The sequence below is a fragment of the Lichenostomus cassidix genome, chromosome 1Aa, assembly GCF_008360975.1.
Source record: "Lichenostomus cassidix isolate B80296 chromosome 1Aa, HeHo_3.0, whole genome shotgun sequence".
Classification (NCBI taxonomy): domain Eukaryota; kingdom Metazoa; phylum Chordata; class Aves; order Passeriformes; family Meliphagidae; genus Lichenostomus; species Lichenostomus cassidix.
The window spans coordinates 30,006,097-30,032,347 of NC_139480.1; the positions used below are offsets into that span (position 1 = coordinate 30,006,097).

Below are 26,251 nucleotides of genomic sequence, written 5' to 3' on the forward strand. Positions count from 1 at the left end.
TTGCTTAAAAGCTGGACTTCATGATCTTTCTGGGTCCCTTCCCGGAAGGGACTATTCTGTGAATCTAAGATAAACTTCACATGTGACAATCTGCTTCTAACACAGCCATGACTGCACACAAGTACAGGTATGCTGACAAAAAAAAAATCCAAATCTTGAACTTACAGGACAACTAGTTTCTAGGTAGGAACTTGCCTGATGTATGAGGCTATGCACAAAAGTGTGTCTAGTCTCAGCATGAGGCAATTCCCTACAATCATGGAATGTAATGGTGGGGGGCCTGTTCTCATCACTCACTTCATTCCCTGTTTTCCCTTCTTTTCCCAAGCACTGATGAGTCCAAATCTGCCTGTGGCCTGTAATAAAACTGTACATCTGGACATAGCACTGCTCCCATAGGCTCTATAATGCAGCTGTTTTCTCCTGAAATTTAGAGGCACATAGACATTTAATTCTCACATATCTTTGGCAATGTCCCAACAGATGCTCATCAGTTTGGAAATATCTATCTTGTTAAGTTTTGAAATTTGTCAGGGTGCATTACTGTACATGGGGGAATCTTGCACATATGGATATTGAAAACATTGAGGTGCCTGAAAATACTCTTTGGGCTATTATTCTGATTTAATTCCACCCATTCAAAACATCCTCCGTACTCTGACAAACACACAGGCTATATTCAAGCAGGAACTGTCAATGACAGGGAACACAGGCAGGCTTAAGGATGGCAAATTACCAGCAAAGCAAACTAGCAGGGCAAATGAATGAAGATTAAAACAAACTCAGTTTCATGCATTAGACAACTGGGAATGATAAAAATACTGCCTTTATCAAACTTTTTAAGCTTGAGATCTAAAGATGAAGAGGACTATATTGTAACTCCAGGTAACTGAACAGGAACAAACAAGCCCCCTGATCAGCCCCTGAGCACAGCAACTGATCCCCATATTTTGCACTGCCATTACTGCCGTTGGAGGAAGAAGCCTTATGAAATGAGTCGAGACTGGAGCTCTGGCTGTGTGGTACCATGGCTTCCCATCTCTATCAGCACAAACCAGGTAAGAACACAGTCAAAGCCTGGGTGTTTTATATGCAGCATGTGGGCATTCTTATTGAGCCAAGTTTCTTTGAAGCAGCATAGCTCTTCTGATAAAGTCTGGTAATAGGAGCACTGACTGCAGGAACCTGTCCTCGGTACAGCCGGCTTTACATAAACCCAGTATGTGTCAGGCAAAAGCATGAAAGGATAAAGACCAGGACAAAATGTAATTCTGAGAGGAAAGCTAGTGGAAGTTACTGAAAAAAGGTTAGTGGAGTTTGTTCTCCTGTTCACAGCTTCTGCAAATCTTGTGTTAAAAATATTCATCAATTTTTAGATTTTACTGAAGTAGAGAGAAATATTGAGACTGCAATTCTGAAAGCTGTAAAAACATATACTGATCTTGAGTCTTGTGAAAAGGAAATTCACTTCTCCTTCAGCTGCCAGTCACTGAGCTCTTGGATTACCTGGGGCACTCCAGATCTGCATCCCAGATGATGTGATGTGTCAGATGATGGACTTGCCTCTGTGAGAGCTTGGAGAGATGTCCATTGTCCTGTCCCTCTCAGCTCAGGAGCTATCCCTCCCACTGCACTTCGGTGAAAACCATTGTGTTATATTAGATCACCAGCTGAAATGGTTTTACTGCAAAAGGGGAAGTGTCTCCTCAGTCTCTCTAGGCATTCAGTTCCACACCTCTCAAGAGCAGAAAGACTGCTACATGTTGTCTACTTAGACTGCAAATCCCTGGAGAAATTACTGACTGTGCCACCATAAGCCAGCGACCACAACCTGATCGTATGACTCCCTGTACCAGACCCACATGGTGTCCGCTCTGGGACAGCCAGGAAAACAGCCAGAAAGAGCAGCCCTAGGGCCTGCCAGGGCTCTGCATTTCAAATGACACAACACAGTTACAGTTTGAACAAGGCAAACAGTTGCAAAGCATTTGTTTCATTCAGATGGCACATTTGAAATTTAAGAGAGAAATGAAGTAGAGGCTGCTCCTCAAAAAGGCTCCTGCCCTGTGCTGTGGTCTGCACCTGATTTCAGGCAGCACTGAGCCACTCACAGCAGTTTCAAGTGCAACTTGCAGTGGGAAACCAGACAAGGGCCCTTGAGAGGCCAGAAAATCAAGGCAAAGCTTGACAGATACAAACCAGTGCAAAAAGTGAATTCATGTCTCTTTTTAAAGTCTACTGATAATAAAAATTGAAACAAAGATGATGTTCTCCTCAATACTCAATATTTGCAGATTTTTGGTGAGAGATGCCAGCTTTACTAATCAATCAGACAAGCTTGTACACAGAAGAACCAAACAGGAAACAGAAGAAAATTTGAAGAGATTGGCCAAATTCTTAAGTATTTATTTTCATGTCCTTCCTGTGCTACACAGACTGTACAGAAAATAGTGCTTAAAAAAATGTTTTTACCCACCTCTTGAAAAAACCACATACACTTTTACCTAAATAAGGCATTTAATAAGAGGTAAACCAGTGACAGCCTAGCTAATTTTCATAACCACCAGAATCTAATCACAAAACCCAAAAATCTTAACACGAAGGACAGAATTGGACTCCTCAAGGCTCATGTGCTACATAGTGTAACACACAGGCTTCAGTGTACAGCAGAAGCTCATTACTTCTTATTTCAAACATCTGAACTTCAGGCTATTTTATAAAGAGTCGGCAGCTTTTTCACTTACCAATGAAGGCTCTGGAGTACATTTTTCTCAAGTCAGCAAGATGTTACTAATTTTTCCAAAAGTGAGAGCAATTCATTACAAACCACTCTGTGTTTCACCACTGTAGATCATCCTCTAGTAGAGGGCTCAGGAATGAGTCTGGGGGCACTTCAGGGGTGTTTGATGGTTTCTGACACCTTCCTTTCACATCACTGTAGCTGAGCATAGTTGACCCCTGACAGAAGGGATGAATACCTTTGGGGGAGTTTTACACCTGAGCCAGCTGCATAAAGGAGGACATGAGCATGACAAAAAGCACCAGCCCAGCTTCACAGGATCTGTTTCTCACTGGTCTTTTCCCTTATCTGGCTCAAAATCCAGCCTGTTGCTTAACAAAGGTTGGTTTATCCTGATCATCCTCTGGTAATAGATGGCACTCTCTGTCTGTTGTAGATCAGAGATTTCCCCACCACACACAAAAACCTCTTCCCCAAAGCGGACTTTGGTTGGGGGATGCAAGCCTGGCCTCAGCAATGCACCCTTGAAATGGCCAATTGTTTGAGCCATTAACCAGTAACATTTCAGTCTCTCACAGGGGTTTTGTGGATCTCCTCACTTAGACCAACTGGCTGCTCAGTTCATTGTGGAAGACCTGTCTAATTAAGTGGCCACAAAATAGGACTTTAATAGTTTATACAGAGCATTAATCTATCTTATTAGGCATCAGGACCAGGAAGACTTCTGTATATTCAGTTGTTGGTTAACGTAACGATATTTATGCTTAATGGTACATTTCTTGCTTTAAAAACCGGGTAAACTCACTTGGTATAAAGGGACAAGGAAGCAAGTCTATCTTTTATGCTGTCATCTTAAACTTCATTAATGCAACAACTGTCAGAAGAGAGAGTGGAAGGTCTAAAGTTTGAAGAAAACACTACTTTCTGCTACTATTAAGAAAGCGAAAGAGTCTGAAGTATTTGACCACAACGGAACTCAGCAAACACTTGAAGAGAAAGCAAAAGAAAAAAGGAATTTGCTTGGCTTTTATGCTGTATTTGCTTCAGTTTATATAGACTTTAGAGTGGAATATTTCTACAAAATGGAGCCTGAAATAGCAAGGTTATTAGCAGGTGCTTTCAGAAACAAAGAGCTTTGAGCAGAAATATTTAAAAACTAGAAGAGGCCTTCAAATGCCACATTCAGAAGCTGAGGTGCTTGCAGTTAATGACTGCAGTTAATGACAGAGGGAAGGCAGTGGAGAGAGAATGCAGTGTTTTGAACAGAAAGGACACAGTGAAAATGAAGACAAATTCAGAGGGAATCAGCACATAGTGACAGATGTGAAAAGAAGGATCTGATACAAATGGTTTATGTGAAATAATACAAAGAAAAAGTGACAGATGCATAAAACTCATACAACTTTACTGTTGCAATCAGTCTGATCCGCATGCTCAAGAGAAGACACAACAGTGAAAAACACACTTTCACCTTTTATTCCAACAAGCCGCATTTTATTCCCTAAGCCTAACCAGCAAAGCAAATATAATCAGTAGTGCAATTCCAGGTCATTTGACAGACTTGCATGAAGGCTAGATTACAGTTTAGAATATGTTCCTTAGAGGTCAGGCTAGTTTCCTGCTCTCTCAAGGACAATCACTAACAAAGGATTTTGCAGGGCAATACTGTCCTCTGAATAACACAACCCTTAGAAAAACACCTTAAGGAAGTTAGAAAAGCATCATGCAAAAGCATCAGGGATAGAATGCAGTTCAAAACATTAACTGCTCTCCAGGACATGAGAAAGAAAAAGAGTGGATTGACAGCTGGTACAAAAGAGAAGCTACAGGGTGAATCTTACCTGGGGAGAAGTAAGAGTTGATAAATGTGCAGCCCTATGCTTTTATTAAGGTCATTCTTGCTATTCCTAGAAAAGTACCGATTTACTGAAAACAAACAAACAAAACCTAGTGGCAGAAGAGACTGGCAGACTCCTTGCCTTACAGTTGCTCCCAGATGGGACACAGGTGAAGGAGAAAAAAAAGAGGATGTACACTTAATACTCCACACTCTTGGATTCTAATACTGACAGTAGAGCAATCCCAAACTGCCTTGACAACACAGCACCTAAACACAACTTTGAAAGCTTCATTTACTTCATCTTCTACTTCCTCTGTTGTAACACTGCTCATTAAGGTTTCATGGGAGGAAAATATAAGGGCTGAAAGGGATAAACCAAAGTTGGCAGTTACCAAATAAACAACATCAGGACAAGCAGCTCCAATTATGGCAATGGAAAGAAAGAATATCAAGTGTGAAAAGGGATGAACCTGAACAACAAAGAATTCTTCAATGATCTCAAAACAAAAAAGCATGGAAATGAGGGCAGAATGTTTAATAATTAAGTAAAAATACTGAGAAAACACAGAACCAAAAGAGGAAAACAAAATAAGCAGTAGTTGACAGGAGTAAGAAGAGACTGCACTGTAAATGCACCAGCATTAAAAAAAAAACCAACAAAAAAAACCAACGCTGAACAATGGAAGTGTTAGTCATGCAAGATGGAAGAAAACAACTGACAGCTGATGACATTGGTAACGAAGTCTTCACTATCTGTTTCCATTTCAGTATTTCCTAGTGACGGCACCTACAAGCAACTGTATTCACATCACTGACAAAGAAAGATTTCTGCCTAGGAAAAGAGAAGAATGAGTTAGAACCTACGTTTCTTGAAACTAATGTTCTCAATTCTCAAGTTCTCTGGACTCCAAAGACTTATACACTAAATATTAATTGGTAAGCTGAATATCTATTTTTAAACAGAACAACAGGGAAGAAGAGAAGCAGCAAGAACTTCTTGAGCAGTGCCACAACAATTAATTTTCAATCCTAAAACATCACTTGGAACAAGTGTTCAAACTATATTCATTTATGCTTTCCAGAGTAACTGATCAAGTAGTGTCAAGCACAAGCTATGTTAAAACACTTTTTTCAACAGCAGTGTAATGAAAAGGCAGTAAATTAAGTGTCTTTATCTTGATGTGTGACTGTCACCAGACACCCTTATAAGCAAGAAAAACACAGCTCATATTAAACAATTTCTTTATGAATGCAGAGCTACCCAGTTACTAGAAAGCAAAAAAAACCCAAATAAAACAGTCTACCATCAAAAGGGAAAGCTGTAAGGATGTTCTGCAGAATTATGTCCTAGGATAAGTTCCCTCAATATTCTAACAGCATGGAGTATGAGATCAATACACAATATGGAGTTTCAGTGTCTTGGAGATCTACTGCACGACAATATTCAAATTAAAAAATTATCTTGATGAATTAAAAAGTTGTCTGGAAAAACATAATACTGGTAAGTAAAATATCATTCAAAACTCAAGTCTGAATCCATCACTGCAGCAAACATGACTTCAGATTTTTGACATCTTGAATGCTGCAACATAGCAAAGCGCTATAAAGTATTCTACGGTTTAACCACCTCGCACTGTGTAACTTTTCCCCTAACACAATAGGGATATAGCCACTGTAGAGTGTGTTGGATTAAAAAAAAAATATAAAAAAAGATAGAAAAAAATAGAATAGAAAAAAAATAGAAAAAATTCTCCTCTCCCCAGAAAGGATTTTTTACTTGCTTCACATCTATGAATCTTCTCCTTGTTTCATTAAATGCTACATTTCAGAAATCTGGCAGTCTTTAACAATTTAGAAGGGAAAGACACTGCCATCTCCTGGACCAGGTGAAGCTGGCAAATCTCTGAATATCTGCATTCTGTTCTCCATCTTGCATTGTTTTCTATGCACTGAAAAGTAACTGCAGGAACTTAACAACTCACCATCAGCCATTGCATTTAAAAATAAAAGCAAAAGTCTACAGTAGCAAATCCTCTGCAAGATAAATCTTGGTTGCCTAAGTTCAGTACCAACATAAAATCAGGTCTACACATCCACATCACCAAATTCTAAGTGCCTGGAAAACTTCCTTTTCATCAGCCCTCCTCAAGACGCACAAATCCTGAACAGAAATCCCTGTGAAAGTAGCAGTGTGAACAAAAACCAACCATGACAGCTTATTTTCATTAATAGCACACTAGAGCTGTAGGTGTCTCTTGGCCTAGTTTTCAAATCTTTCTGCCATCTTGCTTTCACTTTTGAAGGTCCCTATTCCAATCACCTGATTTCATACAACAGCTTTTGAGAATGTACCAAGTGCTCTATTAGTATAACCTAGTCAAGCAAACACCTCTGCTCTACAGTGAACAACTTATAACATTCCATAGAAAGGTACACTCTATATACAAAATCTGTACCTGTCTAATTACTCCAGTAACTACTCCATCCCCCACCATTTATTAGTTACAGCAGCAGTCCCAATGCCTTATCCGAAGTGCTTTACAATAAGAGGAATAAATACCCACTTATCAGTAACTTGGGACACACCTTGTAATAACAATTCTTACTGTAGGTAGCCTGCAAGCAGTGTTAAATAAATGCTCTTCCACTCCCCCAGTAACACCATCTCCTCTAGTGCTCAACTCCAGGGCTAACTGGAAGCTATCTTAGGGATCCAGTGCTAATGCCATTCCTGTCAGTTGATACCAAGTCCAAGGATCTAGCTCAACTAGTATTTTTTAAACTGGATTATATGTGAACTAGGACGTAACACAGCTGCACATGTTTTAAAATTAGTTTTCTAATACTGACTACATAGAAGACAGTATTTAAGTCTTTTCCTACTAATCCATGTTGGTAGTTTGAAGTCTTTTTGAATGCTATAGCGGTTTAATCATTCCTCTGAAAAGCCAGCACAACTACTAAACCAAAACATTCAGAGAAGCATCAGTACAGTACAAGGGCTGAATCAGAGTGAAAGCAAACTGGCAGGATATTAGCATTTGCAGGATGGAAGAGCCAGCAGTTAAGCTTAAGAGACGCAAGCAAATTTTTAGACACTACCAACTGAACACCACAGTTAACTTTTAGAGTATACTTGACAAGCACTGTTACTTCCTCCTGGTCACGTGAACAGTACAGGTAATTTATTATGCCTAATGCTCACTCTTATCTAAAAATTTCAGTTAGTTTCATGCTTTTGCCTTCTTCTACTGTTGAGGTATTTTGCTTAGCCTCCTGAGATGTCTTAAGGGGTTTACATAGTCAGGAAGAACTGACCCACAAGGTAAGTTTCATCAGATTATTTTAAAAGTACTCTTGAAAGAAGACAAAGTGTTTTACTTTAAACTTTTAGTTTAATTCTACAGTATTTGTCTTCCTTCTATTCTGCAATTAGAGTTGAACTTCACAGGAATAGGTTCAGAGGTTGTCAGCTACCAATGCTAAAACTATGCTTTCAGATGACCTAAATATTCTGGAATCTTCTGGTCATCATACCTCAGGTTCACTTTGCACAGTACAAGTTCTGATGTGATGGATATTTACAGAAGAGTGATTTAGGCACCTTAATAAAAAGATCCTTAAAAATATAGTATCTTCAATTCAACATTCAGTTTATTTTCTAAAATAAAAAACCCATGCATAATTCTAATATACAGCATTTGATTCTTACTAAAGACATGTTTATAAATATTCTTTTCCTTTTAATAAGGATCTCTATCCACAGTCCAAATCCTGAATGCCAATCTGCCCAATTGTTTTTTAGGCAAACAGATTCATTGAAGAAAATGTAGATCCATATTGTTTCAGGTAATGGAAAGCAAGTGTACTGCAGAACTAAATAATGATCTCTTCAGGCACTTGCCATTTGGTTAACCCAAGTTTAACAGTTTAATTATTTATACAAAGCAACAAAATTCCAGTCTTTATAGCCTTCTTAGCTGATTTCCTCATGAAAAAAAGTGCAAACCCAGAAATTTGTGTCAGCCATCTTGCTAGGAGAAGATGCCGTATTTCTTCTCCAATTCTTCAACAGAAGCATCTTTTAACCCCATGTGGTTCACATGATTGAATAATACCTGTGTAACTGAAAACAGAAAATCCCAACATGAACTATTATTTTTGTGATTCACAAACTTAAGGTAAATTAGTCAAACTTCTTTCCTTGGTGACAGTAAAGGGTCTATGGATTATACAGTTGAAATATTAATATATTTTTAGAACTACTGGGAGGATGAACAAAAGTAGCAAAGCAAAACTCTTCATTTTGTTTTGATGCCCAGGAGCTGCCTAACATTTCCTTAAACAGGTGTATAATCCAGGCAACAGACAGCTTCTAGTTTTTTCACTATCTTGACACTATGCCACTACATGCAGAAGACAAAAGTTAATGCCAGATTGGCAGATAAAGCTTACATTAGGTAAAGGGGTGAATGCTATTTGCAGGAGGCATTGCACTTTCAGTAAATCAAGTTATTTTAAGTAGATTCACGTTTCAAAATGTTTCAAGTATAATGGTTACTAGTGAAACCCAGCTGTATATAGTAAATTTAACTTTACAAGGTCCCAGAGGAATGCTTTGCTTTTAAGTGTCTCACTATGACATAGTCTGTCTGGCGTGCTAAATAAAGAATAAGTTTGAAACAAAATCCACTTTTATAAACCATGAATTCAAGCCAATGTCAACCCAAACTCCAAACTGCTGTAACTGATGCCTCCAGAACAGGACAGACAACCAGGCTGAGGCTTTAGAAATGTCAGCATTCTTTTCCCAACAGAAAAGTCAAGGATTTGTCAAGAAATAGTTGTAAATTGTGGAAACTGTATAACCTGGATACCTTGGATCTCCATTGTAGGATTTCATACAAATTCATAAATTTGTAACATTACAAGCTACAAACTGACATGCTAGCAAAGCTTACTTTATCAGAATAATATGCAGTGGTATTACTGATTAAAATAAGAGGATTTGATTTAGCTGTAGTTTTCTAGACTAAACAGTAAATAAGGAATCAAAAGATTAAGAAAAATTACATGACATTCATATTAACTTCTAAAATGATCAAAAAGCTAGACAACTACAGTGATTATTACATGGAATAAAAAAGCAGAGAGCTAAGTTTTACGTATTTTTGCTAGATTCTACAGTATCACAAGTTAAATTTACAAAGACACAACCAAATTACTTACTTTTTTTTTCTGAACCTGACATAAACATTACTGCCATATCAAATCTTTTTAATTCAGAGAGCCTCTGGAGGATTTCAAGGATAAGCGACGGCTCCTCTTTCCTGAAGAAGATTATTACAAATATAAAAAATAACTACTATTGATTAGAAAGATTCAGTAGCTGCAAACAATATTAAAGAATTCAGGAACAAGAAATTAAGAGGACCAACAGAGTTCCCTTCTCTGTCTTTCATATTCCCTATCTTTGTCTTTCTTTCCTGTTCATTCTTTCACAAAGCAGAAAGTAAATATCCAGAAACCTTTACCTAAGTATTATTGTTCCACTGAGCAAGAGTGAAGAAATACAGAAACCTAGACTGATGCAAACTGACTGCTGGTCATGTACAGAATACCTACTATATGATTTAATGCTTACACCTGGCCATAACATCACAATTTTTATACATATTGGGGTAGTGTGAAAGGAAGCAGCACCTGTGGCTGTAAGAAGCTCATCAAAAAGCTGAGCCAATTACAGTTGCCTTAATTTTTATCCATACAGGAAATTCCTAAACTGTGTTCATTTTACATTTTTCTGGTCAACTGTAAACAGGCACTGCCTTTGTTACAAATACTAACAAACAGTATTTTTCTTTTGTAACTTCAGATTTCTTTTGAAGGGAGAAAGGAATTTTACCTTACAGCAAACAATTTCAACTTGCTAGCCTTTTTATGTCATATCACCAAATGCAGGACTGCATCTCTAAGACAGCATTTTCAACCATATGATGGATATTTTACTTTTTTAGGAAACCAAAGGAAAGGAACACATTGATTTATGTTTGCTCTTCTCCATAAAACACCGAAAAATATCGAGTGTGTGCTTCTCAGACAAAATAATTTAGAAAAGCAGTACACTGCCTCTGACAAACAAAATGAACTTTAGGAGTCAAATGATAGCATAGATAGAAATTTCAAAAATTGTATGTCAGGTCCTATCTGATCAGAACCTCAGTTTCCAACACACATTTGCTACAGACAATGTAAAATGTTAGCAGGTAATTAAGTCTGAATGCATCACAATAGGCATGGCATAAAACTGAAACCCTCTGAATTTCTTAGCTTTAGAAAGTTAAAATAGAAGACAACGTGCAGTTGTATGTGGTCACAGAATACACACAGTAATATGAACAAAAGTTATTTCATATAGTCTAATGCTAGTTTCTGACGGTCCTTAGCACAGCACATTTCAACAATACTTAGTATTTATTTTTTCACTTCTTTTCTACCAGATTTTTCAAGCTGAGTTTCACTTCTTAATAAGGAACAATTGCATAATTCCAATGATTTCATTATGCTCATGAAATGCCGTGTGCTGGAAATAATTTTGTAAGCCTAAGTTTGGGACTAGAGACAATTTTAAAAACCCCCCAAACACGTAACAAAAAAAACAACCTACCCCCACCAAAAAAACCCCAAACCTTTCAGAACAGCAATACGCAAGTAAAACACAGGAGGAGTTAAACTCACTCAATGTAGAAGTCATGTAGAATTTTCAGGATCTGGTTAAACAAGTCTGGATCCAAGGATTTCTGAAACAGCTTTGCATAAAGCGAGGGTTCTATTTGCTACAGAAAAATCAAAAAAGTTATTTTTAGACAAAAAAAATACAACCGAGTCGTGAGAATTACATGTGCATTTTAGAATGTCATGGACAATGCTGAAAGTTCATGAAAGCAAAAAACCCAAATCACACTATTTGACATTAAACAACAATTTTTGCTTGTTCGGTTTTTTGGTGATGGTAATTTCTAACTTCTCTTAAAAGAATGCTAAGTGATTTTTTTTTCAAAATATATGTACGCAAAAGTACACATTACCTAAATTGCTGTGTTTCAAGCAGTTGCTCAGTTTGAAATTGTTGCTATGTCTAATTACCTTAGAGGCACTCATTTGAAAAATTAGAATTGAATAGTTATTAATGTTTTTAAGTCTTTAAAGAACAAAGGTCTCTATTTGAAAAAAAGAACGCAAAGACTGTACTTAAAGCAAAAAGGCACAAAAGAAGAAATACTCAAAAGTGCGTTAGACAACTTAGTGTTATGTGAAGACAAATAAAAAAGGACTATTGTACATTTAGGGCCCTCTAAACATAGTTACCCCTTCCACCTAAGTCTACTGTTCTTCAACTGATGTTGAAGAAACTGTCCAAACGCTGTTGATACTCTGTTTCATACCTTCAGGTACAAGTACATGTTTTCTGGGCAGTCTTTCAACTTCCGGAAGTCAGACTCAAGCTGGAAAGAATTTGCAGGAATGGGAGGAACTGGAGAAGCAGACATAAATGACATTCTGATTTCTTTTTCTCTCTGTTTGCTTGCAGGAGAAGATGGATGCAATGTTGACGATATTCCTTTCACATTAACAGGAACCCTGCAAAGGTATTTTGAAGCACATAATCAAATCAACATTTAAGGAAATTCTACAATGAGACTTAACCAGATGTCTTTCCATTCATTAAAAGCTAAAACACTGATTTTTTTTTAAATGTAGTTAAGTTTAAGCAGGTATTTTAAAATCCCTTCAAATTACAGAAGCTTTATATTTGATTCACCTTTTCTAAAAAAACACATCTGCAAGTACTTATATTTACTCAGCCTCTCTTTACTTTCTGGAAACAACTGCATTTTATAGTAGGTTTCTCCCATATTTACCTGCAAAAAAGAATTTAAATTTTCTGCAATTTCTTAATGCGAAACAATAAAAATGTCAAATGAATAAACTAGTTTCAAGACTGATAGTAGTAGATCTATTTTTTGTCCTATAATTTGTCACTTAAATCCATTTATTTTTTAGAAATTCTAAAATGGCTAAGAGTAGACTTTTCAACACAGTAAATCCATCTAACTGAGTTAGAAAAGGTGGGTGGGGGCAGTGTTTCTCATAGCAATTCTTCTATCATGATTCCTTAAAAAGTATTTACTATTAACAGAATGAGACAGTGCTGGTGCAGTAAACAAGCAGCGTTTTAACATTGAGCGAGGATAAAGCTTCTGTACTTCAGCCTAGTTTCAGCAGGACAGATTTGAATTAACTATCACAATGTGACTTAGAAACTGAGCACATCAGAAGCTATCAGCTGCCTGCTCAGCAGAGGAAAGGGTGATGACACACTCATCTGCTTCTCTTCTCTCACACAACTGGGATGCAAAGAATGCTTGACCTCTGTTCAGAGTCTATTCTAAAACACAAATAAAAGTCACAGCCAGGGAAGGTGGAGTGCCCAAGCTGAAAAGAGTACAGCATGCAGGAAAATATTATTAATTTCTTTGTATTTGCAATGTAAGAACAAGTTTTTCATCTGACACTAAATGGATTATCTTTGTCTCAACCACTGCGTAGTTGAAAAGGCAAATGTGCAAGAACTGCAGCTTGTTTCAACATTTCCTTTTTAATTCAGATTCTCCTAAATATCTTCAATACCTCACCACATGTAGACATCTGGAAATGAAGATCACATTTCAACTATATTTACATTTTTAAAAGAGGATAAGAATTATTATACTTACTGTAATGGTGATGTATCACTGATTTCTTCTATTTTCAAGTGCTTTGCTTTCGGAATGTCTGCTGTAATCAACAGATCATCCTGATCTAGAGTCTCTGTTCTTTCAACACTCACTGAATTCTTCCAGTTATTGACTAAAGAAGCAGTGCTGGGCAAGTCACCATCTGATGTATCATCATCATCATCAACTTCTTCAATGTCTATTCTTTGCAACGGCTTCTAAACAGAACAGAGACCTCATGTCATGTGTGGACTCAATGTAAGTGTGTATACCGACCCCAGGAACAGCTGTGCATAACTTAATATAACCTTATGATAACCAGTTACATCTGCAGTGGTGCACAGATAAGACACTTTGAATAAAGGTAAATGGCATAAAAGGAAACCGTAAAATTCTACATGAAGCCTGGCATGACAATTTTATTGCTTTACCCTCATAAATCAGTATATACTCTAGAGGATCTCAATATGCAGCCTGTTTTCCCCATCCTAATTAAAACTGTACACTTTTTTCCCACTAAGGTTGAACAGGTGAGATCTATCACATGCTTAGTCCCATTACGTGGTCAAGCTTTGTAATTCAGCAAAACGAAAAAAAATCCAGCAGCATAGACCTTGGCCCACAACTTAAAATTTTGATGTAATAAATATCTGTAACTCAACTCTGCTGATTGTCCAAATTACATACATCATAAGGTACTTAATTCCACCACTAAAGAACATGCTAAAATGCTTCAGCTTGTTTAATCTCTGCTCGATCTCCACTATTTTTGACCATCACCTAAGTGCCACCTTCACAGGTCCTACCAAAAACCTCTCATCACTTCTTACTTTAGCATTTCATTTCCTTAACATGAACATAGTGTATTTTGCTCTAGAAACACAGATGCAAATGCACATAATTGAACATACTCAAAAATTTAGACTTCTAGCAAATGGTAGTAATAAAAGTGCAGATGTTTCATCTATACTTATTCTAACAACAGAGTAACAAGAGGAATACAACTAACCTAATATCTTCACTTAATTTAGCAGCCAAAGTGAACACGTAGTAAATATAATTGTCTATAGTATTCCAGCTACTTCACAATAAATGTATATGTTCTTGAAAAATATCAGAAAGAGTAAATTTATACATTTTTGGTTTTCCACAGGCAAGGTGTATCTCTCAGGAGTTAGTCTACAAATATACAAGACAAATTTTAACTTTAAGCTCTGTTTTTCTGATCATTATAAAAAGCAACTAACAAACAACTTACTGTTGATTTAATCTGTAATGGATTATCAATCACTTTCACTATGTTTTTTATTTCTGTTTCTTTTATCAATACTGCAGGATATTCTTGTTGAGTCTGCTGCTCTTTCTCAGTTAATTCCTGAAAAAAATGGCAAGTTGTCCAAAAGGTGTTTAATGAATAAATACAAGGCATGTTAAAAAATACTGTAATAAAGAATAAAAACCTTCTAAAAATAAAAAATAAAAATAAAATAAATATAAAAAAATAAAATAAATAAATAAATAAATAAAAACCTTCTAGCACTACAAAAAGCTCCCAAACAAACAAAACCCCATTATACCCAAACAAGGATACATACATTCCTTATTTTAGTGAGTTCATTTATTGCTTGTTTATTTCCAGGTTCCAGCTTCAGAACAGCTTCAAAATCTGAGTGAAAAATAACATAACCTGTAGATATTTCAAGTTACAATGTACCCATGGCAGATTTTTAAACCTTCTATTTTCCTTTCATAGCTCTAAAAATAATTAAAGGTAGGTAAGTTACAGAATGGACAAGGTTGGAAGGGACCACAGGGGGTCATCTGGTCCAACCTCCCTGCTCAAGTCAGGGTCATCCTGGAGCACATTGCAGGATTGTGTCCAGACAGTTCTTGAGTATCTTCAGTGAGGGAGTCTCCACAGTCCCTCTGGGCAATCTGTTCCAGTGCTTGGTCACCTGCACAGTAAAGAAGTTCTTCCTCATATTCAGGTAGAACTTCATGTGCACCAGTTTGTACCCACTGCTTCTCTCCTACTACTTGGAACTAGAGCCTGATCCTCATTTTGACACGTTCCCTTGAGATACTTGGAGACATTGATGAGGTCACCTCTCAGTTATCTCTTTTCAAGACTGAAGAGGCCCAACTCTTAGCTTTTCCTCCTAAGAGAGACGCTCCAGCCCCTTCATCATCTTTGTCACCATCTGATGGATCCTCTCCAGGAGCTCCACGTCTACTTGTGCTGAGCAGCCCAGAACTGGGCACAGCAGTCCAGATGTGCCTCACCAGGGCTGAGTAGAGGGGCAGGACCACCTCCCTGACCTGCTGGCAATGCTCTTCCTAATGCACCCCAGGATTCCATCGCCCTTCTTGACCTCAAGGGCACTGGTGGACCATGGACAGTTTGTTGTCCACCAGGCGTCCCAGGTCCTTCTCCACAGAGCTGCTTCCCGGCCTGTGCTAGTGCCTGGGGTAATTCTGTCCCAGGTGCAGTATCCTGCATTTGCTTTCTGAATTTCAGAAGGTTCTTCTCTGTCCATCTCCCCAGCCTCAAGGTCGTTCTGCAGGATTCACAGCCCTCTGGGGTATCAGCCACTCCTCTCAGCATTGTGCCATCAGTGAACTTGCTGAGGAGGCATCTCCCCCTTCACCAAGTCATTGATGAACAAGATAAACAGTACTGGGCACAGTATTGAATCTTGGGGGACACTACTAGCAACAGGCCTCCAACTAGACCCCATGCCACTGATTAAGACCCGCTAGGATCTATTGTTCAGACAGTTCTCAATCTACTTCACTGTCCACTTGTAAGTCATCCTAACGCCTGTATCATGACCTATTTTTTAAATAAACTTTTCAAAGTATTTCTTACTTCTTATTATAAAGAGCAACAGCTGTAATTTCACACAAAACTGTCTTCCGATTATGTGGATACTGACACAAGAGTTTTTATATGCATTCAGTGAAATCCAACAGAAACTCCTTAATTCTTAACTTTTGCATGGATAATCTCAATAAGCCAGAAGAAAAATATCAGGATGTCCCTATATTGAGCTCTTACCTATCACGTTCAAGCTAATTTAAAGTAATACCTTGAATAGCTTCCTTTAGCTTTCCAAGAGCAACTCTGGCAGCTCCTCTTCTGGCAAAAGCTTTAGAATATGAAGCATCTAAGAGCAGAGCTTGTGTGCAGTCATCTTCTGCCTCTTTGTACCTCAGCAAAAACATAGTACAAAATTAATAGTCAGCTTCAAGAGGCAGTTTCCAATGAAAAGACAGCTACCTAAACCAATTAAAATATAAAGGTAGATCTTCATTACCTACGTACATAAACACATCACTAAGCTAAAATGAAAAATAAAAAAACCCTATAAAACAGGATTTCTCAGCACCTTGAAATTTCAGCCATATCTTCCATTACAAACAAACAAAGAAAAAGTACAAGAAAGAAGTAAGCATGCCTGAGAATAAATTTCTCTACATTTGGAATTCTGTAACATGTCCTCAACTAATTCAGAATGAGAATTCAGTGTCCCCTTACATTAGTATTTTTATTCATTCCTCTTCCCCACTTTCAAACTACCATTAAATTTATGCAAATTAGTTCTTAGCTGCAGTTCTTATCAGTACTAGCAGTTTGTAAGAAGACCAATGCACTTTTGTTGCACTTTATGTTTGGTCCTCTGAAATGTGAAGACCCATAGTACAAGATTTATCATAGACAATCAATTTTCTTCCTTGGTCATTCAATTAAAGTATCACTTCCTCTGAATCTCACAGAATACTATTTACATTATAATGTCCTTTAAATTACAAATATTGTGTCAGAAATACCATCCATGCAACCTATCTTATAATATCCTAATTTGAGATCAGTGTACTGTCTCTACAGACACATCACGTTAAAACAGATGACCAACCCCCAGTTCTCTGCTTCTCATGCTACCAGCTTAGAAGTTTTAAAATCCCATATCAACACAGAGTCAAAAGAGGTTCAGACCTAAAAAAGGGCCATATGGAACTTATCTAATTTGCTAGAAAGTGTGAATTTCATACTGTTTCTGGGTTATTTGGATAAAACTTCAAAATAGACAAACAACACATACATGCCTCCATCAGTGAAGTTAAAAAATATTTTAAAAGGTAACAATTTCCACAAAAAGCTTATATTCATTCCCTCTAAAGTCAGAAGTTATTCTTTTTACAGTGGAACATTTAGTAGCTGACTGGGTTTCATAGTCAAAGCTTTGGGCAGTTCCTTTCAGAAAGGTATCTGAATTTTGTACACATAAAAGAACAAAAAAACAACTTCAGAAACCATAATTTTATACTGGAGCTACTTTATTCTCTCAGAACTTGTTTCCTACAAATTTGCATTGCAAGATCACACACAGAGATTTGTTCCCTCTCCTTTACTGCTTGCAACATGATTTATTCTACACTGAATTCCAACAAAAATTAGGAGGAGTGACAATAGCTCAACTTGACTGAAAATCTACTGGATCGTTATTCCTCCTGATTTACAACAAGCAAACAACATAGCATATGCAATTCCTCTTACTTCTCAATCTTTAGGTAGGCCATGGCTCTGTTCGCTGGCAGTAGTGCATTGGTGCCATCTGCTGCGATACCACGGGTATAACATTCTATTGCAGCCTCATACTTTCCTTCTTTGAAATAACCGTTACCCTGGAATATTTAGGTCAGGAAATGAAACAGAATTGAGAAAATGTAGTGCAGTGAACTTTTTATTATCCTTTTTAGCAGAGAGGGTCACAGCATTATCAAGATGAATCACAAAGAACAACCACATCAAGGCAGACAGTTACGGTATATTTGCTCCTATCTAAGTTTGGAGGCAAAACACGAAAAGTATCTTAATACTATCTAATACCTCAAGGATAAAAACTTTGCTACATGCATAGTTTAAATGCAGACTTGTAAGTCTACAACTCGTTATTTGACTTCAACCTTGATGTGCAGGTTAACCTACTTTGTACCTCCTGAATTTAAACACACACTGAACCTTTCTAATTCCCATTTCATGGTTTTTTGGGCTGCACAAATTCACCTTTATCCTGCTCCATAAAACTTACCCTCAAATGTTACTTGGGTCCAAATGTTGTTGTTTTCTAATTAAAAAATGCTCCATACAAGAAAATGACATTCCTTGGTTGTTTCTGGGGGACTAAAATTACCTTTCCCTTCTCAACACTAACCTGAAGCGGCAGATCTCTGCTAATACTCTACTGACTGACAAAAAAAAAAAGAAAGGCCACAGTTCACACTTGACAGGATCCATGATGTCATGAACAAGCCTGCAGTGAGTCAACTCTGCTGCCAATGAAGTATTACAATACACTGAAACTTCTCTAACCTATTCAAACTCTTGTTCCTTAATGCAAGCTTTCATCCTTTTCTGAATAATAACCTCTTACAACCACTACAGCAAACCTGAATATTGATAACAAGTCAAAAGTTACATAACTAGGTAAGCGAACAGAAAAATTTTGGTTTAGTTGGGAATGTTATTTATTTACTGAAAGAGTGTTGAGAGGGAGAAATCAATAAGCCAACTGTAAGTCAAGACTATGCACCCAGATATACATTTTTATTGTCATCATTGCCAGTATCCCTGAAGTCCTGTAACTACTATTCATCATGTAATCAGAGGTTTGAAAACAAGAAAGAGTCTACAACTCCACTTGGACAAGCAAGGGTGTACAAGATGCTTATAATAAAGAAGAAATGGGATCTTCATGTAAGATCTACTTGTCTTACCATGTATTTGGAATTTAGCAATTTGGGCTGCAAGAGCTAACTTTTATAATTATTCTTCCAGACAAATCCAAACAAAACTCACTGTTCCACTCACCTTCCTAGAGCCCAAAAAGCGAAAAAATTAAGGTTACACCAACGACATTGCATTTATGATATTCAAGGCAGTATCAAGTTTAATTTATTCATCTGCACAGCTAACAGCACAACATGACCCTTTTCTTTGCTAGGTCTCTCCTGTTCCACCAGAACCTGTGACTTACCAGATCTTTTTGTGCAATAGCCTTCTGCTTGAGCTGCTGGTCTTCAATGCGCTGCTTCTCTTCATCTGTTAATCCTGCTCTGACCCCATCTTCAGACTCTTTCTGTTCTGAGCTTTCTTTGGATGACAGAGCCTGCAAAGATGTAATTTTTCCCCCTCAGTAAGTATTCCCCAGTTAAACTTTTCAGAACCATGAATTACAGTAATTTCTAAACTTTTAAGATACAAAGATCTGCCAAGCTTTTTAACAGAAGTGCCTGTATTGTAAATTGAATGCAAATTGAAAAGACAGTTTTAAATTGTTTCTTGAAAATATATTTCTATGAGGGACTGCAAGTCAGAATAATGCTTGGTAAATAAAAAGTATCTAACTTCTGAAGCATGATGTAAAATAACTCGTGGAACCTGTTTATATATACTGCAATCCACATATCATTTATTTCTTCAATTACTGGAGACTTTGCAACTCCACTCTGAAAATAAATTTTTCAAGCACTTTCAAAAATACAGTTGAAGAGGTGTAAGCACATTCATAAAGTAATGACAAGTGAACTTGTATTTACTAAGGTCACCATAATAAACATGCTCCTCCCCGTCATGAAAGGGATCTGACTTGCACAAAAGTATTTTGTTCTGCTAGGCTTAGAACAACTTTCTGGTTTGGTTGATCACAACAATCAGCGGGACTACAAGCAGACCAGCATGGGAGGCCAAGAGAACACTAAGGTTCTCTCATGAGTTGTGCTTCCTCATACCAAAATACTGAGCATGACTGTAATAAGCATTAACACAGGAGGTAGAAAATGACGGAAAATTAAAAAACAAACCCACCAACCAAACAACCCACCAAAACCCAATCAACAACAAGAAACCCCAGATGGTGCTAACATACGGTCTTAGTCTGCCAATCCACTATTACACAGATTTTTGCACAAGTGTTTCTCCAGAAGAAACTCCATTAAAGATTTTGACCTCAGTGAACTTCAACTGCCAGAAAAAGCATTTGAAAATTTGTTGAATCAATTCTTGTTATAAATATAATTTGATACAGACATAAATTGAATAGAGTGTATTAATTTATGTTAGGGCCTAATAATCTTATTACCTGATTAATTTTCTTAAGTTCATTTTTTGCTTCTAAGTTGTTTGCATCCAGCTCCAAAACCTTTTCATAATCTATCAGAAGATCAAAAAATATGTTTCAGGTAGGAAGCACATACAAGTAAGCAGAGCATTTTAAGATAACCCTTTTTTGTAGTTACTCAAGAAGCCTGAAATATTTCAAGGAATACATAATCTAAAAATAGCTAAAGTTGAATTCTAGAACTACTAACGTCTACAGCTACCACTTGGAATTGCTACTTGAATTTTACCTTGCCAGAAGGATATGCAACATAGTATTTCATTTATTTATAGAAAATGGCAATTAAATTCCTACATCAAAGAAGCAGACCACACAAGTTTGTAGGCATTTTAAGAAAAGAATTTAAAATAGTCCTACCTTCTTTAGCACCTTGAAGATTTTTCAAAGCAAAGCGAGCAGCCCCTCTTCTGGCATAGGCCTTTATGTAATTTTTATCTAAAGCAAGTGCTAAATTGCAGTCAGATTCCGCAACAGAAAACCTATAAAAAAAAATGAATTAACAGTTTGGACACATCTAGGTAACAAACACCAAAACTTCAGCAGTTTCTCTTACTCTGAGTCCTTCCAGGTTCTTGGTAACATGGAAATCTTACATGCTTCAGAATGGACACAAAACAAGCATTTACACATTTCTTGACTCAGAATACATTAAAACAACAAAGGCAAACAGTGGTCAAGAATCTCTATCGCCACAGAAACAATAACCAACTCCCCTGTATCCTTTCTTCACCCAAAACAAATCAAAGAAAATTTAGAAATAAAGCTCACTGAATATCAAAGGCAACTCAACCTTCTCTTCCTCTTTTTCCTTCAAGTCTTACACTGTAACACAGAAGATAGCCAGCAGAGGAAAAACTGATGAGGGAGACTGCTAGATTGCTTCTCCCAGCAATTCCTATTTTACTTTGAAACTGGAAGGCAGGTTGCAACAACTGCCTTACACATACATCACAGCACATGTATAATCATGAATTAAAACTACACAAAAAATCTGAAGGTAGCATCTCAAGCTAGAAAATATTACAGATTTAACAATGCAAGTCTTACTTTTTCATTCTATAAAAAGCCGATGCTCTGTTTGTGGGCAATACTGGATTGTATGGATCAGAATGCATCCCTCTAGTATAGCATTTTATAGCTTCATCAAAGTTTCCTTGTTTAAAGTAGTTATTACCCTGTGAATAGAAAAAAGCCCTTTCAGCAAGTTACGGTACACTGGCGGACACACTGCTAATGAAAAAAATCAAAGTTTGTATTTTAGAATGCTTTAATACTTTTGTTCAACATTTCTCATGAAGTATTGCTTTACTATCAAATACGTTTCTCAACTAATACATTCTAAGTTCCCCATATGAAATAATTCCCATGATATATGCTATTACATGGGTCTATAAAATATTGATTTCAAGTATCTGTAGGTCATTTCAGAAACTTGTAACAAGCACATAAATAACTACTTAAACTACTGAATTACTGAAGTGGTTGTTTAAGTTTTTAGTAACTAGATTTGGCATCTTTGCTTTTCAAGTCAATATTCTCCTTTCTGCCTCTTTTGGGACACAACTTTTATTTCATGAACCCTCAACCACTTCACTGCAGCCAAGATGATAATGGCCAAAGACCTCAATTTCTCAGTGCAGTGCAGACTGCAGAATGCACGTCAAGGAATTTCCATAGCAGCTGGGACAGAACACAAATATCACCTTAACTTAAAATTAACAGACCAAACCAAAGCTAAAACTCTACTCAAGTCAAGTATGGACTGACAGATGGGTTAGGTGACTGCTTACAAAGAAATTTCTCAAAAACACGGAAGCTGCTACACAACTTAAAACTATTTCTCATGACAATGAAGCCTGAGATAGATCTCTCTCTATATCCTATCTTATTAGGTAAAACTGAACCAGTATGAACCTGCCATTACTAAATCTTGCACGTTTAGTTTGGGGCATTCAGATGTTGTGTTCAGATAAAAACCAGTTTGATCTATATAGCAATTCTATACAGCCATTCAGCTTCCCAAAGCAAAAAATCATGAATACATTTATCATCGTATGCATACATTAAATAGAATCTGACAGGCTTGCTGCTACAGATAAATGCGAAGGAATAGAACTGCAGTGAGAATTTTCTGTTTTGGAATAATGGACAGGAAAACAGACAGAAAGATTTCCAAATAGGCAGTTCTTTTACCCGATGTGTGGTCTCAGTAGGTGATCTTTTAGAGGAAAATTGCAAATGCTCCTATATCTAAATTGTTACTTTGCCAATACTAAACATCTATAATTCTATAACCTTTTCCTTCTCTGCAAGAGCTTTTTCTGTATCTATACGAATTCCATCTTCTTCAGAGTCTGATTCTGGAGATACAGAATCATGAGTACTATCTTCTTTATCAAGTTCTTCAAGTATTTTATCCTGAAATCAGAAAAAAAAAACCCTATTATCTTTATTATAATTCAACAGAGCAAAATAATACAAGTAAGATTTTGGGAGAATTATTAATGTGCCCTCCAATACTGACAGTTGTGTTTAGTCTTATATTCTACTACAACTATGACCTTTTAATAGACCTGTTGTTAAAAAAGGTTTCTTCCCCTTAAACTCAAATCTGCTGGATGAAAGCACAGTCAGTAACAAACCAAGTATTTATCAATATCCAAAATATTAAACACATAACCTTTTTGAGCAAAGCGACATTTTATGTTCATACAGTACCCAGCACAGTAAGATACTGACTGGTGGACTAACCTCTCAGTACTGTAACAAAATCTTATTTAATACAGAATCAACTGGGGACAAAGCAAATATGACTCACCACATCAAGTTTTCCCCATGCTTCATAATCATAAGACTTGATCTTGTTTTTCTTGTTTTCCTCAGAGGTTATCTTTGAAGGGACTTTACTTTTGCTTTTCTTCTTTTTCTTAAAAGCCTTGTTTCGAATTGGTGGCAAATTCTAAATTGAATTAAGTAATTTATTATAAAACAGACGTGTGAAAATCACTTACACTGAATAATCAACTCTACCTGTATCTAGACAGTGTATCTATCTAGTGGCTAGTTTTATTTTAGAAATCCATCCAGCAAGCTGTTCTCATGAACTCTACAAAACCACTAAGAACACCAAGTATAAATCTTTCAGCACATACTAGCAAATATTACATGTATCATATGAAGCTGAGTTTTAAAACACAGCTCTTTCGGAGTATCACTGAAGAGTAACTTCAATATACTAAATGTCAGCAGTAAATTAGCAATACGGGATGCTGCAAACCGGAATATTCTCATAGATCAACCCAGAACCGATACAAAATTTACTGGCCTCATCACCTCCAGAGGCTACTGCCCTTAGCTCTGCTGGTGGAACAGTTTACAGAGGAATTTTTGGTTTATTTCAGATGAAGAACACGTCATGGGTTAGTTCATGCCTTCTATTCAGATATTTTAAGTAAAAAAATATAATTTTGTTTAAGCAGAATGTAATTACTATAAACACTATCACAGTATGAATAGCTGAGTTGACACTAGTTTTGTGTTTTTTACCTCTTCTGGGACCCCACTCTGTTTCCTGAGTTCCAAATCCACTTCTTTAATATCTTTTTCCCAGCTCTCCAATTCTCTCATAAAATCCTGCAGTTCTTCAGCATTTTGCTTCACTTGCAGCTGCAGTTCTATCGCCTTATTTGGTGCACTCATTGTAATCTGCCAAAATTCAAAGAAAAAAGCTTTTTAAAAGGAAGTTGGAAGTATGTAGTGAGGGCAGCTAGCTACTACAAAATTAAAAAGTCTGACTTAGGTGCCAGTCAGGCTTCCCAATAGCATAATAGAAACATTAAACACAAAGAGCCTAAGAAGATACACAATTTAAATGTCTTTGAAAAATGAAGGGAAGCTATGTTACTCAGACAAAACAAAGTATGTCCTAACAAACAGCTAGTTATGTTTTCCTAACTAAATGTAAGGTAAAGCACCCAATAACTCAATGATAATCCTGAAAGTGCAAGCAAGTCCCTAAAACACTGTTTAATAATTATTACCACTTGATTGTCTTCGTAAATTTTATTATGTCAATTTGATTGTCTTAAGTGAAAGAAGTTTTCTTATTACAAAAATATCAAGTCATGATCAAAAAGTAAGCTTAAAAAATCTTTGTTACAATTCAGAAAGAAACCCCACCCCACATTTGTACAGTTCATAGCAGGAAAATCTGAAAGGATGAAGCAAACATTTTGAAAACATTAATGATTAACTCATGAGGAACTCAATACAAACGTAGACAACGAGAGTTACGAATGGTTGCTAACTATAAACTCTTGATGGCAAGCTTCAGGATCTGTTACAAGCCACATGGAAGCATAAACAAGCTATTTATAGAGATACCACACAAAAAGTTTTTAAGGAAGAAAAAGGTCTAAATTATTTAACATTATTTTTCACACCTGGTAAGGCAATAGCCTAATAGGATAACAATAAAAAAATCTGTGAACTAAAAAAAGCTAATGATTTCTTCAGTACAACGTGCTATCCATAACTACACACAAGGGCCTCAAAGAGATGGAAAAACACACTGCATCATTACTACTGAACTAATGCTACCAAAGCAGAAATGTTTTCACATGATCAAGAGAAAGCAGCTGAGTAGATACCCTACTGCAGCAGTTGTGCTTCTCCCTGGCTCATAAATAGGTGGTGACATGCTTACCCTGAGCAACAATACTATGTCTATTTGAAACAAACTTTCAGTGAAGCCAAAAATACATAGCTTTCATCACATTTCCAATTAAGGAGCTTCCTACGTTGTTTTCCACCTTCAACTGTTGTCCCACACTGGACTGCCTCTGCAATATTCAGTTTGTTAATTCAGTGCAACCTGGGTATGGACACATCAAATATTCCATACAGCTGAGCACTTCTAGGGAACTCGAACCACATACCTAAAGAGATGCAAGAAAATACCTTGTGACCTGCTAAACTTTTCTTTTTCCAATCACTGACTAAAATAGTATTCTCATGCATGTGAAAATCTAACATGAAATTTGGCTGTTTTTTCTGGCATTCTAAAGCACCTTGCTCAAGTGCATAAAGTCAGCTTGCTCCGTTACTCCATTAAATTGTAATTGCACACAATTTAGCAACTACCTTAATCCACGCACTGACAGCAGCCTGTTAGCGGCACAGCTCTTTCACCCTTCAGGGCCCTTTACTCGAGTCTCAACGCTCGGCCCTTCCCAGCCCCCGAGGGCTGCTGGCTCCTGCGATCCCCCGGGCAGTGGCCAGCAGCACAGCCCGCCCGGGAGCGAGTCCCGAGGAGGCACGGCAGGAGGCCCCGAGGCACAGCAACCCCTTGGAGCCTCAGCACCGCCTCTGCACCGCTCGCAAGCTACGAGCGAGGCCTTGGCTCCATCAGGGTGAGCTCTCCCTCGCCTCGCCTCCTCACCCCGCGCGGCCAAGCCGCCCGTGGAGCACAGGGATGGTGATGCGGCTGCGGTGTGGCACGGCACGGCACCGCCACGGGGCTCAGGCATCACACAGCACGCTGCTCCGATCCCGTCCCGTCCCGCTCCGCTGCAGCCTCACCTGCCCCGCGCCGCAGCTCCTCCCGCCGCTCCCGCTCCCAGGGTGCAGCGCGGCCCCGCTCCAGCCCGCTCCCGGCGGCCCGCGGCGGCACGAGCCCACAGCGCCTGCGCGCGGCCCGCGCCCACGTGCCGGG

General features: G+C 37.6%; 1 protein-coding gene across 4 annotated transcripts; it reads right to left on the bottom strand.

Annotated features, from left to right (window-relative positions):
• Positions 1 to 8,216: 8,216 nt before the first annotated feature.
• On the bottom strand, positions 8,217 to 26,229 carry RPAP3 (RNA polymerase II associated protein 3). 4 transcript variants are annotated; one of them, XM_085043933.1, is made up of 17 exons: positions 26,119 to 26,229; positions 24,085 to 24,243; positions 23,357 to 23,497; positions 22,834 to 22,956; positions 21,586 to 21,713; positions 20,896 to 21,017; positions 20,500 to 20,570; positions 19,396 to 19,527; positions 17,916 to 18,043; positions 16,447 to 16,568; positions 14,953 to 15,023; positions 14,616 to 14,732; positions 13,358 to 13,575; positions 12,026 to 12,221; positions 11,319 to 11,416; positions 9,810 to 9,910; positions 8,217 to 8,706 (listed from the first exon to the last, which is right to left on the bottom strand). In XM_085043933.1, the coding sequence occupies exons 2-17, from the start codon at positions 24,235 to 24,237 to the stop codon at positions 8,615 to 8,617; spliced, it is 2,013 nt and encodes a 670-aa protein (XP_084900059.1). In that variant the 5' UTR covers positions 24,238 to 24,243; positions 26,119 to 26,229; the 3' UTR covers positions 8,217 to 8,614. The 4 variants fall into 4 exon arrangements, with proteins under 4 accessions (XP_084900059.1, XP_084900063.1, XP_084900071.1 ...); XM_085043937.1 differs by lacking the exon at positions 26,119 to 26,229 and adding an exon at positions 25,979 to 26,082; XM_085043945.1 differs by lacking the exon at positions 26,119 to 26,229 and adding an exon at positions 25,314 to 25,437.
• Between the last annotated feature and the right edge of the window lie 22 nt (positions 26,230 to 26,251).